The sequence below is a fragment of the Larimichthys crocea genome, unplaced genomic scaffold, assembly GCF_000972845.2.
Source record: "Larimichthys crocea isolate SSNF unplaced genomic scaffold, L_crocea_2.0 scaffold33, whole genome shotgun sequence".
Classification (NCBI taxonomy): domain Eukaryota; kingdom Metazoa; phylum Chordata; class Actinopteri; family Sciaenidae; genus Larimichthys; species Larimichthys crocea.
In genome coordinates this window covers 641,733-656,880 of record NW_020854355.1, presented here as the reverse complement: position 1 = coordinate 656,880, position 15,148 = coordinate 641,733, and the positions used below count along the sequence as shown (strand labels likewise).

The 15,148-nt window shown below is 43.8% G+C and overlaps 1 protein-coding gene across 8 annotated transcripts; it reads left to right on the top strand.

The window, feature by feature from the left end:
* Positions 1–3,963: 3,963 nt before the first annotated feature.
* On the top strand, positions 3,964–13,549 carry LOC104938921 (uncharacterized). 8 transcript variants are annotated; one of them, XM_027276263.1, is made up of 10 exons: positions 3,964–4,368; positions 5,582–5,710; positions 6,563–6,645; positions 6,729–6,888; positions 6,965–7,120; positions 7,228–7,356; positions 7,466–7,689; positions 7,923–8,556; positions 9,085–13,201; positions 13,376–13,549. In XM_027276263.1, exons 1-10 carry the CDS (start codon positions 4,120–4,122, stop codon positions 13,465–13,467), a joined length of 5,973 nt encoding a protein of 1,990 aa, XP_027132064.1. In that variant the 5' UTR covers positions 3,964–4,119; the 3' UTR covers positions 13,468–13,549. The 8 variants fall into 8 exon arrangements, with proteins under 8 accessions (XP_027132064.1, XP_027132069.1, XP_027132066.1 ...); XM_027276268.1 differs by having other exon boundaries at positions 7,923–9,084; positions 9,709–13,201; XM_027276265.1 differs by having other exon boundaries at positions 7,923–9,708; positions 10,237–13,201.
* Positions 13,550–15,148: the final 1,599 nt, after the last annotated feature.

Here is a 15,148-nt window from a genome sequence, read left to right as displayed (position 1 = left end):
GATTTTGCATAGTTAAAGAACCTTTGGTGTAATGGCACTCTGGCTTCAAGATTCACCTGAACTGACTCAAACTACATACGTGACATTTGAGATTTTTGTGATGAAAAAAGTTTTCTTTATTAGATGAATGAGGATAAAGGTTGCCACTGATGAAAAAGTATTGTATTAATCTGCTGCTGTACTTGGGCACGGCAGGCTTTTAGCTAAATTCACATATGACAATGCTACATATCGAGCACCTATAATGTTTATCAGATCCACCCCTTAGGTATTACAGGCAACACCTAATGGAAGGGAAAGCAAGCTTGGACATTTGTTCTGAATCTAAAGCACCTGACAAAAAAAACATTGATCTGATGATGGGCACAAGGAAGCAGTCATCAAAGTAAATATAGGTCATCCGAGGGGGACATGAATGTCACCATCCCGGTGAACATCAAATGGCATCAATTATCTCTTCTCATCAATAATGAAGTATGTGGAAAGCATTGGGGAGGCAGAGTGGACACAATGGCTGGGAAAAAAAACGTTAATTAATTAATTAATCTAAAATGTTATTAACTAGATTAATTTATGTAAATAGGTGCAGTATTAGTGTTCAAAGTAAATTCTTTAGACATCTTATAATGATCCATTTGTCATGATTAATTGGAGCTCACCAGAAAAGACACAGTCATGCTTCGACTCTGTGTCCTATTCTTTTACTCATGATGTTTTTTCTCATCTGCAGTCCTCCACAATGGCTGAACATCACACACCTTGATGTGTTCACTTTATCAAGCTGAGGAGAAAACCTCCAAACACAAGGCTTCACGAAAATCTATATAATCTGAATGAAGGGGCAGGAGGAAACGTCATCTACTTGGTACAAAAAGAACAAGGCTCGCAGCGCAATCACCAGGCTTCAGGTTACATTCAGTGATGACATGGCTGCTGGATTGATCAGGCCGGGTACACAAAAACAAAACTTTTGACCTGATTTGACTCCATACAAGAGAGAGCAGGAGACACAAAACACACACTATGTAAATGAGGCACACCTTATTGTAACACGTCAGCACACATCAACAACCTCCTCCCTACTTCTTTAGCTTTATAAAGGAGTAGGGAAAAGAAGGGTTGACTCTACAGTGAGAGTTGTCGGAGCACACATGGAAGCTACTATGCTTTCGTTTCTTGTTGATGGTATAATACTGCAGTTCATGACTCTTTCTGCTCCAGTAACAGTTGAGTAATATATCAGTAATGTACAGTACTTCTACTTAAACACACACACACACACACACACACACACACACACACACACACACACACACACAACTCCCTCCAGAAACCTGCCAAGTTTAAGTTCCTCTGATTGGAGACGCCACAATCTGTGACATCTGATGAAAGCAGGAGTGTGTGTGACATCTGATGAGAGCAGGAGTGTGTGTGACATCTGATGAGAGCAGGAGTGTGTGTGACATCTGATGAGAGCAGGAGTGTGTGTGACATTCGGCGCACATCGCACACACCTGCCCGCACAGTGTGTGACTCAAACAAACATTTACAGACTCACCTTCAGCTGCAGCTCTGCACCGTGCGGGGTGACGCGGGAAACAGCACCGCGATAAAACAGTGAACTGTCACTGAATTAAAGGCTGTTTGGATGATTAAATGTGAGCCGAATCAAAGAGAAGAAGATAATAAAGTGGTCAGTAATTTAAAGTGCTAGTCAGTGACGTGTCTGCCTCTGTTTACATGAAGTCCATCTTAACATCGCAGCATTTTACAGTGGAGTCTGGCAGGATGGCAGATCCTCTGACAGAAAACTGTGATTTAAGCCGATTATTAAATATTATAAACAGTTTATGTGAGCCGATTAAAAGTCTATATCCATGTCTTTAATACAGATGTAAAATACAATTTCAGTGATGTTTATATTCATGTCAGAGAGCGGGAAAACTTTAAAGTGTCACATTTCTTTAGGCAGTTCGGCGCCGACTTTCTGTCTGTGAAGCTTTAACAGCCACAACAAAGGCGCGAAACGAGGCTTCCCGCCGGCAGGACGAGCCTCACAACTCACCAGCTCTCTGGGGTTTTCCATCAGGCCGGACCACGCGGGGAGGACACGCACGCTGACCCGCACGCTGACACGCAAAAACCCGCAAAACGTTAAACGGAGAACATGTCAACACGGTTAGCATACTGCTCATGCGCATGCGCCGGGACGATGTTCTCTCATTGGCTGCTGTCGCTGCTTCGTGTGTGGAGTTCAGATGAGACGATGAGGCCGCCAGCGACCCCTGCAGGACACATCTGGAACTACACCACCAACACCACAACCACAAGAAGAAGAACAACCACAACAACTACAACTACACCATCAACACCAACACCACAACAACTACAACACCAACACCACAACAACAACAAGAACAACCACAACAACTACAACACCAACACCACAACAACAACAACTACAACTACAACAACTACAACACCAACACCAACACCACAACAACAACAAGAACAACTACAACAACTACAACTACAACTACAACACCAACACCACAACAAGAACAACTACAACACCAACACCACAACAACAACAAGAACAACTACAACAACTACAACTACAACTACAACACCAACACCACAACAACAACAACTACAACACCAACACCACAACCACAAGAAGAAGAAGAACTACAACAACTACAACTACAACTACTACAACAACAACTACAACTACTACAACAACAACTACAACAACTACAACAACTACAACAACTACAACTACAACAACTACAACTACAACTACACCACCAACACCACAACAACAAGAAGAAGAAGAACAACCACAACAACTACAACTACACCACAACCACAAGAAGAAGAAGAACAACAACAACTACAACTACACCACCAACACCACAACAACAACAACTACAACACAACAACAACACAACTACAACATCACAACAACAACTACAACAACAATAACAACACAACAACTACACAACAACAACACAACAACTACACAACAACAACAACACAACAATTCAAATGTGAAATATATATCTATATTTCTTTTTATTTCTTGTCTTCTGCCCACTCACAGTGATGTAACTGAACATGGCTGAGTTCGCACACACACACACACACACACACACACACACACACACACACACACACACACACTCAGCCTTCATGAATCTCACAGATCTTCAGATTAGGGTTTGTTGTTTTATGATTTATTGTCTACATTTTTAAATTCATGCATATTCATTGAGTCTGTTGATGCTCTACTCTGTCTCTTCACTCTTTAAACTGTTTATGATATATATTTTTTTTCTATTCTGTCTTTGTGAAGCCAAATTCAGATTCAGATGTTCCCATGTTCTGCAGAAAGGTCATGCGTGTGCTGAGTCTGAACATGTCTTCAAACAGTCAGGTGTGAATAATGTGAAATTTTCAGAATGTCAGCCAGCTACAGTTACACTTTAATGACATGTTACATGCTTCTTCACATGAGTCATCTTTGCTTTGTCATTTCACTCGTTCTCCGGTGGATCAGCAGCGACACAGAAACACCAGAATTAAGCTGAGATTTTTAAATAATAATAATTATTTTTATTAATTATGAATTGTTGATTAAAGAGCAGGAGGATCTAAATATCAGATCTCTCTGTGAAGTTTGGTCTGTTTTCTCTTGTTGCTCCTGAACTGATGAATCATTTTATTGAAGCTGATTGATTGAGAGAATTTTCATATAAAGCATCAAATATATGAACAGTTGTCATACAGAACTCCAGCACACCTGCAGGACAAGTGAAAACCTGACTGTCATGATCTGTGAACTTTCCACTCAAGTTCTCTGAAGGGGTTGGGCTGCTGCCATCCTGCCAAAACCTGTTTCAAATATCAGCATTTAAAGGTTAATGCAGATTAAAGCTAAGCTCCATCAAGTCCTGACACACCTGTAACAGAGCCTCCCTCTGACACCTGAGGGCTCACATCACGGCGGGAGTTTACACAGCTGCTGAGGGAAGAATGATCTGCGTGGACATCTTCATGTTTGCAGGAAAGCATTATAGTTAATAATAGTAATAACAAAGTAACAGAGAGAGTGATGAGATGTCACCGTGGCAGCTTCTCCGTGCGAGCAGAGCGACCCAGGCGGCTCTGGGTTACCGTGTTTACCGTGGCCTCGGAGGTTCTGTCCATTACAGCTCAGCCCCTCCTGATGCTGGAGCTGATGCTGGAGCTGATGCCGGAGCTGATGCCGGAGCTCCGGGCGGCAGCAGGAGCGCCAGCCCCGGTCTGTCCGCAGACAGAGTCACCATGCAGGAGCTGAACAGCCGGCTGGCCTCGTACCTGCAGCAGGTAAGTGATGATGATGTGATGGGTCCACAGCAGCACAAAGACACAGAGGAGTAATTATTGTCTGTCTGTGTTTGTTTGATGAGGCATGAAGTGAAAACAGCATCAAATATCAGAAACTTTATTTCTTATTTTCATAGATCTGGATGGAGCTGATATCTAAATGATTTATGATGAATTGTTGTTTAAAATGATTTATTCCTGGGGCGGTCGGTAGTGTAGTGTGTAGAGCCTACAGTCCTCACTGCTTCCTGTCTATCCTCAGCTGTCCTATCATTAAAGGCCAATAAAATAATCCTTAAAAAAAAGATTAATTTCTTTGTTCAAACAGAAACACAGATCTGATTCTGTTGTTTTACAATGCAACTAATATTTACATCACGTAAAGTCAACTTTCTTGTCAGCGCTGCCACATGTACAGGTCATACAGAGACAGCAAGCGACATGAAACATTAAATATAAAACATAAAAAGATATCAACAGTATGAGTATTAAGGACCCCCTCGAAAATGAGATGGTACATCTCTAGGGGTTATCCTTTGAAAATAAAGTACAATATATATATACAGTATGTATTTACTCTAGTTGTATACTTCAGTACAAATTCAAGGTACTTGTACTTTACTTCAGTATTTCCTCAAACATATGGTGATCTTATAGACCATGATGCATTTCTGTAGACTAAATTATCAATATTTGATCAATATTATCAAATCTTTAAAGTGACAGAGTCAGTGTGTAGAAGCAGACAGATCCTGACACAGAGCTGTGCAGGGTTAACAGGAAAACACATGAAGTCAGTGAGTGTGCACAATGTTAAAATGTTTCTTTGACTTCATTTGACCTCACCTGTCCACTGCCGCCTCCATCATTCCGTTAGTTTGTGTTATTTTGACAGATAAAACTTTTTTTTTAGTTTTTATGAATGTAAAAAATCAGACCAACAAACCCTTAAAGGGCATTTTACTCACTCAAACATGAAACGTGACTTTAATTACATTTATTATGTCAACAGTAAATGCATCATTAAGTTATTTAACATAACATTTTTGAGTTTAAATAACTGTAATTAAAGTCAACAGTTCATGTTTTTGAGTGCTGCTGAAGTGTGACGAACATGAAATAAAAAATATTGAAGAAAGTTTGAAAAGACAAAAACAAACCGAGGTCGTCTGACATTGATTCATTTCTCGTGTCTTCTGATTGGTGGATGCAGGTCCAGGATCTGGAGGAGGCCAATCAGAGGCTGGAGTATGAGATCGAGATGGAGCTGGACAGGAAGTGTCCCAGAGAGCTGAGAGAGCTGGACGGACACCTGAGGACCGTGTCGCTGCTGCAGGACCAGGTCGGCTGAACAACCCTCGAACACAGCACACGTACATCCAATCAGCACTAAACGTGATCAATTAACTTTAACGATTTAGCATTCAGCAGTGCAGTTACTGGTTGCAACCCCCTCGCCTCAGCCTCTCCTTCCGAACACGAAGAAACAGTGTCTGTGGATGTAAAAGGCTCGCAACATGACGTAGATAAATCTTACACACTGGACCTTTAAGTAATGACCTGAACACTTCCTTCATCGCGGGATCATTCAGCCTGCACGCCAATAAATCACAGAAGTCAAACCCTCGCGTCCTGAGGCAGCTCCGGTGAGGCTCAGATGTCAGGCCAGTCGTGACTCGTCAGGATGTTGCGTGTCTGTTTAAAGGTTAGACACGCTCAAACGAGTCTGACTCACATTTTCAGTGGCAGAGATTAAATCTGAACTTTAACTTGTTTTTAGGAACGAGCAATTATCTATTATTATCACTGTACAGACAAAAGGTCTCTGAGGACGCGTGTTGAACACACCTGAGAATAACGTGACATTTAACTTCCACCAATATGAAAAGACTGTTTGTGTTTCTACTGCTGGATCGCGTCAAGATTAACAAGTCACAAATCATTTCCCAAGTCAAGACCAACCAATCCTTATTGCTTACCTGAAGATTAAGTCCTAAATGAATTCCTATGTCAAGACTAACAGCTCACAAGTCAAGTCCTTCACGTCCAAATAGTCCCAAGTCAGGAGAAGTTGTTGAAATCTGCATTGACTGACTTCATGTCTTAAAGTACTTGAGTCCACATCATCAGGCTCCAGTCCACAACTCAAACCAGCACTACCACTCAAAGCTTTCCTCTCTCTTCTTACTCACAGATCAGTGAATGTCTCTTGGCCCAGGCTCAGGTGAAGCTGCAGCTGCTGAACGCAGAGCTCACCATCGTCGACCTCAACCTCAGGTCTACCTATACACCTTCAACACACAGCAGGGCACACACATACACAGCAGATCTAAACATATCTCATCATTCTCTGCGGACAGATGTGAAAAAGAGCGAGAGTGTCGTCATGATCTGGAGGTGGAGATGAACAGCCTGAGGCTGCTGGACGAGGAGCTGCACGTCCACACACTGCCGGAGCTCCAAAGTGTGGTCAGCGATCAAACTCAAGAACTGATGGAGATGCAGATACAACATAAACAGGTAAAACAATGAAACACTCACCTGGATTCAAATGAACCATCAGCATCTATGTCATGATTCTGGTTCACCTGTTCAGGACATGCAGGGTCTCCTGACGCAGATGTCAGAGGGCATCACCGTGGAGATGGAGCCTGCTGAGTCATCAAACCTGATCCAGCAGCTGGATGACCTGAGAGAGACAAATGAGACGCTGATGGACCAGAACCAGAACGAGTGCTGGTTCAACCCTCAGGTGGACAACCATCTACAGCACGCTCTTATTTTGAAATGTGACCGCAGTTCTCAGTTGAATGGTTTCCTTATGTACAAACTATATCTGATCAGGCGTGCTGCGTGCAGGTATCCATGGAGAGTTCTCCTGAGGTGATCTTTGACCCTCAGGAGTCAGAGGTCGTCCATGCTGAGTTGGACGAACTGAATGGAAGAGCAGAGTGTCTGGAGGAAGAGCTGACACAACTGCAAGCCCTGGTGAGATCAAAGTACTTAGCCTGTTAACATAATATCATGACCTGGGACTGGTTAGCATTGTATCTGTCTGTCTGTCTGTCTGTCTGTCTGTCTGTCTGTCTGTCTGTAGAACATGGAGCTGGAGGCCTGTGGTCTGCAGCAGAATGACTACTTTGTCGAGGAGTTGGCGTTCCTGGAGCAGACAGTGGACGGTCTGTGCAGAGACCTGGACTCACTGCTACAGGCTATATGTCAGCAGGCTGCAGACTTTGACTCCTTGCTAGACGTCAAGACCAGACTGGAGGCCGAGATACAAGTCTACATGAGGCTGCTGGACGGACAGAGCCCGCTGGGGTATGAGATGATGATCATGGAAATCCAACCAATTTCTAACAGTTTAAAAATCTGTCTCTGGTTTCCAATACTTATTAGCATCAAACATTGTGACCTGTTTAGGAAAATTCCCAGGAAATTACTAAGAATTGACCAGATCTATGACCCCTTGTCTTTTTTGTACCACTGTCCCTCCAACAATAATTTCAGGTCTGTTCTTGCCATTCTTCTCGTCCTTGTCTTGTTCTTCACAGGGTCTTAGGTCTTCACGCAAATGTCACATCTTTCTGCCCCTTTGACTTCGGTAGAAACAGCACAGTGAACGAAACAGTCAGTGTTCAGGGAGGAAGTCTTTGGATGATGGAGGTTCAAACTGTCCCTCGAGACCATATTGAAAGACCTGTAGTTACCCCACTCTCAGAAACCATGAGCACAGTCCAGTCAATCAGGGCCCACAGCAAACATCCAGAGAACTCACCAGTGACATCAATTAGCACACTGAATCTGACAGACTCATTCCACAAGTCTGGAAATCAGATAACAGGAACCTTTCCTGAAAGAACTGGGAGGGAATCCATGATTGTCAGTGCCATGATCAACGGGCAGAGCAACCCTGTGGAAGACTCATCAATTGTTTGCACTCAAATTAGACAAGTTTTAGACAAAGAAGCAGTCACAGCTTCTAAAGCAGAGACAAATACTGCACCAAGAATCATCACGTTGGTTTCTGACACACAATCTGTCAGCAGTGCTGCTGTTCAGGAAACACCAGAAATCTTTACTTCCAAACACAATACCACAGAGGCTGGTTTGCAGGTTAATAAGACAGGAACAAACATTCAAACACAGGTCACCAAAACCATTCTTTGTGCAGAACCAGAAGTAAAGGAAGAGACAGAAACTGTGATTTCAGCTCAAATAAACTGCACTGAGGACTCCATCCAAGCTAAGAACCAGGAACCTGCACAGGTTGTGTCTTTGAGGTTAGAGACACCAAAAGAAACTGTCAGGGATGCAGGGGAAGAGGTCACAGTATCCATTGTCTCTGGATCTCATGTTCTTACATCTGTGGAGGCTCAGACTAAGGTCTCTGCTGACTTGACTTTGATGGACTACAAGGACACAGAAAGACAAGAAAAGAGGGTAAAAGAAGTACCAAAAGTAAAGGTGACTTCACGTTTCCTCAGAGCAGATCAGAGTCTGACATCATCAGATTCATCCAGTACCAGACAGAACAAAGTCATGGAAGATGCCAACTGGAAGATGACTGATTCTTCTGGTATTTCAGACAGCAAAGTTAACATTCAAACAGAGATCACCAAAACCATTCTTTGTGCAGAACCAGAAGTAAAGCGAGAAACACATTTTGTAACAACCATAACTGATCCCAGCAAAGCAGCTGCTGCAGAAGTAAAGGAAGAGACAGAAACTGTGATTTCAGCTCAAATAAACTGCACTGAGGACTCCATCCAAGCTAAGAACCAGGAACCTGCACAGGTTGTGTCTTTGAGTTTGGAGACACCAAAAGAAACTGTCAGGGATGCAGGGGAAGAGGTCACAGTATCCATTGTCTCTGGATCTCATGTTCTTACATCTCTGGAGGCTCAGACTAAGGTCTCTGCTGACTTGACTTTGATGGACTACAAGGACACAGAAAGACAAGAAAAGAGGGTAAAAGAAGTACCAAAAGTAAAGGTGACTTCACGTTTCCTCAGAGCAGATCAGAGTCTGACATCATCAGATTCATCCAGTACCAGACAGAACAAAGTCATGGAAGATGCTGACACAAAGTCCAGCATTGTGACTGCTTCATTCTGCAGCTCAAACAGGAATGACAACCTCCAGAGTAAAACAGCACAAGGACTCATCACGTTGGTTTCTGACACACAATCTGTCAGCAGTGCTGCTGTTCAGGAAACACCAGAAATCTTTACTTCCAAACACAATACCACAGAGGCTGGTTTGCAGGTTAATAAGACAGGAACAAACATTCAAACACAGGTCACCAAAACCATTCTTTGTGCAGAACCAGAAGTAAAGGAAGAGACAGAAACTGTGATTTCAGCTCAAATAAACTGCACTGAGGACTCCATCCAAGCTAAGAACCAGGAACCTGCACAGGTTGTGTCTTTGAGTTTGGAGACACCAAAAGAAACTGTCAGGGATGCAGGGGAAGAGGTCACAGTATCCATTGTCTCTGGATCTCATGTTCTTACATCTCTGGAGGCTCAGACTAAGGTCTCTGCTGACTTGACTTTGATGGACTACAAGGACACAGAAAGACAAGAAAAGAGGGTAAAAGAAGTACCAAAAGTAAAGGTGACTTCACGTTTCCTCAGAGCAGATCAGAGTCTGACATCATCAGATTCATCCAGTACCAGACAGAACAAAGTCATGGAAGATGCCAACTGGAAGATGACTGATTCTTCTGGTATTTCAGACAGCAAAGTTAACATTCAAACAGAGATCACCAAAACCATTCTTTGTGCAGAACCAGAAGTAAAGCGAGAAACACATTTTGTAACAACCATAACTGATCCCAGCAAAGCAGCTGCTGCAGAAGTAAAGGAAGAGACAGAAACTGTGATTTCAGCTCAAATAAACTGCACTGAGGACTCCATCCAAGCTAAGAACCAGGAACCTGCACAGGTTGTGTCTTTGAGTTTGGAGACACCAAAAGAAACTGTCAGGGATGCAGGGGAAGAGGTCACAGTATCCATTGTCTCTGGATCTCATGTTCTTACATCTCTGGAGGCTCAGACTAAGGTCTCTGCTGACTTGACTTTGATGGACTACAAGGACACAGAAAGACAAGAAAAGAGGGTAAAAGAAGTACCAAAAGTAAAGGTGACTTCACGTTTCCTCAGAGCAGATCAGAGTCTGACATCATCAGATTCATCCAGTACCAGACAGAACAAAGTCATGGAAGATGCTGACACAAAGTCCAGCATTGTGACTGCTTCATTCTGCAGCTCAAACAGGAATGACAACCTCCAGAGTAAAACAGCACAAGGACTCATCACGTTGGTTTCTGACACACAATCTGTCAGCAGTGCTGCTGTTCAGGAAACACCAGAAATCTTTACTTCCAAACACAATACCACAGAGGCTGGTTTGCAGGTTAATAAGACAGGAACAAACATTCAAACACAGGTCACCAAAACCATTCTTTGTGCAGAACCAGAAGTAAAGGAAGAGACAGAAACTGTGATTTCAGCTCAAATAAACTGCACTGAGGACTCCATCCAAGCTAAGAACCAGGAACCTGCACAGGTTGTGTCTTTGAGTTTGGAGACACCAAAAGAAACTGTCAGGGATGCAGGGGAAGAGGTCACAGTATCCATTGTCTCTGGATCTCATGTTCTTACATCTCTGGAGGCTCAGACTAAGGTCTCTGCTGACTTGACTTTGATGGACTACAAGGACACAGAAAGACAAGAAAAGAGGGTAAAAGAAGTACCAAAAGTAAAGGTGACTTCACGTTTCCTCAGAGCAGATCAGAGTCTGACATCATCAGATTCATCCAGTACCAGACAGAACAAAGTCATGGAAGATGCCAACTGGAAGATGACTGATTCTTCTGGTATTTCAGACAGCAAAGTTAACAGTCAAACAGAGATCACCAAAACCATTCTTTGTGCAGAACCAGAAGTAAAGCGAGAAACACATTTTGTAACAACCATAACTGATCCCAGCAAAGCAGCTGCTGCAGAAGTAAAGGAAGAGACAGAAACTGTGATTTCAGCTCAAATAAACTGCACTGAGGACTCCATCCAAGCTAAGAACCAGGAACCTGCACAGGTTGTGTCTTTGAGTTTGGAGACACCAAAAGAAACTGTCAGGGATGCAGGGGAAGAGGTCACAGTATCCATTGTCTCTGGATCTCATGTTCCTGGATCTCTGGAGGCTCAGACTAAGGTCTCTGCTGACTTGACTCTGGTGAATGATTCAATCAGAATAGATCCGAGTTCTGCATTGTCTGATGCATCCAGTAGTGAGAAAAACAATGTCATAGAAGATGCAGATACAAGGTCTGGCACTGGCGGTGTTTATGGGGGCTCTCTGGGACTCAAGTGCAGCCTGAGTGGCAGTCCTACCTTACTCAGAAATGGGAAAGAGGAAGGCCCAGTAGTGGCCATAAATCCTGCAAGAAATCTACAACACACAGGGAGATACAGCAGTAGAGGAGGTGCAGATTGGATGGTGTACAGTGGCAGTCTTGGGCATCAGAGTGGTAGCCTACCCAGCACAGGAAGCACAGAAAGCCTGCCAACAGCATTGGACCTGGAAACAAGCTCATCAGAAACAAGGAAGTTTGGCAGCAGAGGTAGTGGAGAGTGGAGAGTCTATGGTGGGAGTACTGGACGTATGAGCAGCTGGGCTGGAAGCAGTAGCTTAGCCAATGCAGACAAAGAAGAAACCCCACAACTACCCACAAGCACAGCAGGACTACAAAGAGCGGGGAAGTTTGGCAGTGCAGGCAGTGAAAAAAGCACATCAACATCTGTGGTCCCTGCAACAAGCCTGCCAGAATTGAGGAGCAGCATCACTGGCAGCGGTAGCCTACCCAACACAGTAAGCACGGAAAGCCTTCCAACAGCATTGGACCTGGAAACAAGCTCATCAGTAACAAGGAAGTTTGGCAGCAGAGGTAGTGGAGAGTGGAGAGTCTATGGTGGGAGTACTGGACGTATGAGCAGCTGGGCTGGAAGCAGTAGCTTAGCCAGTGCAGACAAAGAAGAAACCCCACAACTACCCACAAGCACAGCAGGACCACAAAGAGCAGCGAAGTTTGGCAGTGCAGGCAGTGGGGAGTGGAGAGTTTATGGTGGGAGTGCTGGACGTCTGAGTAGTGCCTGCAGTGCAGACAATGTCAGTGTCAGCGCCAATGGTGACAAAAGAAACCGCTCATCAAGTCCCGGACCTCAACTCAGCCGTGCAGGTAGTGGAAGCAGGCTCAGCTCAGGTAGTGTTATTAGGCGTAGTAGCAGTGTAGGCAGTGGTGGTAAGTTAAATAGCTCAGATAGTTGTGGCAGGGTCAGCAACTCATCTGGGAGCCACAGGGCTAGCACCTCTGGGAAGTACACCAGCACTGGCAACAGCGAATGGAAACCTGTTTACAGCCCAGTTAATGCACGTAAGAGCATGGGGAGCACAGGGCGACCAGGTGGAGGAGGAGTGAGTGTCATTATGAGTAGTAGTGGGTGGCTGACCAGTTCAACATCTGGTGGGAATCACATCAGCAGCTCAGGGAGCGGGTCTAGCATTACAGGCGGCAGCGACAGAATTAGCGGCCTAGCTGGAGGACGGATCAGCAGCTCCTCTGGGTCAGGAAGGACCAATAGCGCGCGGGGGAGGGTCATCAGCAGCAGCCAGCGGCCAATCAGGAGCACCGGCAGCGGAGCAGGAAGCATCAAGGAGAGAATCAGTGTTTGTAAGATGGCAGCGCTGACGATCTCAGCAGCGGGCAGGGAGAAAAGTCAGGACAGACAAAGACAAGCTCAGCGGTCCAAACAGCAACAACAGAATGAAGGTAACAGTTACTTTATATCCACAACATACACACGGTGTACATACATACTACACATGTAAACTCTCTGTGACTGCATGGCAGGGAACGGCACCAAAAAAACCCTGAAATGTCTAATAAATAAATAATGTTTGTGTTTATCTGTGAAATATGAAAACAATGTTCTGTCGTTTGCAGCCACCTTGCCTCTCCTCCAGCGATGGCTGTCCACAGGTGTCACGGTCACGAGTGGCGATCCTGATGACCCTGATGACATCATGCGTTCCTGATTGGATAACTGAGGAGGAAAGCAGTGACATCATGCTTTAAGGCTGAACGCAGCTGCACACGTTAAAAACAACTTCTTTCAAATGACTAATATGAGTTGTAAAATATACTCAGATCATTTACATAGTTACCAATACAACAATACAACAATACAACAATACTCGATTACAAGTAGAAATAAGTCTGTTACTGTGTCAATGCATGAGCAGTATTTTACTGTTGATCTTTATATACTGGATGTTTTAAAGGTGTTTCTCTTCAGTAGACACATCAGCTCAGGTCATGTAGGTTTCTCTGTGATGTTTCACATCTGTCATCTCGTTGTTGGTCTCTATCTTAAACAAACTGATCTGATTACAATCCAAAAATAAAGCTGATCAATGACACGTCCTGTTTTTTTATTATTTTAACTTGAACTGTCATCAGAAGAGTTCATCCTTTATTTTCAATACACTCATTGATTGATGGACTCACAGTTTCAGCTGAACTTTATCGTAGCAACTGGACAGGTGACCTCAACGACCCACAGGTGACCTTAACGACCCACAGGTGACCTTAATGACCCACAGGTGTCCTCAACGACCCACAGGTGACCTTAACGACCCACAGGTGACCTTAACGACCCACAGGTGACCTCAACGACCCACAGGTGTCCTCAACGACCCACAGGTGACCTCAACGACCCACAGGTGACCTTAATGACCCACAGGTGACCTCAACAACCCACAGGTGTCCTCAACGACCCGCAGGTGACCTCAACGACCCACAGGTGACCTCAACGACCCACAGGTGACCATAACGATTCACTGCATAGAGGGGTGTGTCCATGAGTCCAGGCTTTCTGAAAAAATCAACATCCCACGAGATTAAAGTGTGACTAACGTGGTCACATTTGAAATATGAAGCAGAATAAACGTCTCATCTGCAGCACTTTCATTGCTCTCACTATGACCACTGGAGGGCAGCACACTTTCTTCTGACAGATACACCTGCAGAGACACAGACAGGTGACATAGAACAGTGTTTCATATGAACTTACTGACAGGAATGGATCATATTTAAAAACTCTTCATACGTTTTGTTTGTAAAATCTTCATTTGTGAAACTGAAGCTAAAGTTCAATATGAAGAAGAATGAAGAATGCAAAAATGTTTATTGTGACTGATGAGGAGCTCACTGCCCATTACTGTGGGAGGTTACGAAGTCTTTGAGTTCATCATTAACAACACATCATCATCATCATCATCATCATCATCATCATTGTCACGACACATCATCATCATCATCATCATCATCATCATCGTCACGACACATCATCATCATCATCATCATCATCACGACACATCATCATCATCATCACCATCATCATCATCACCATCACGACACATCATCATCATCATCATCATCACGACACATCATCATCATCATCATCATCATCATCACGACACATAATCATCATCATCATCATCTTCATCATCATCACGACACATCACCATCATCATCATCATCATCATCATCATCACCATCATCACCACCATCAACATCATCATCATCATCATCATCATCATCACCATCAACATCATCAATCATCATCATCACGACACATAATCATCATCATCATCATCTTCATCATCATCACGACACATCACCATCATCATCATCATCATCATCATCATCACCATC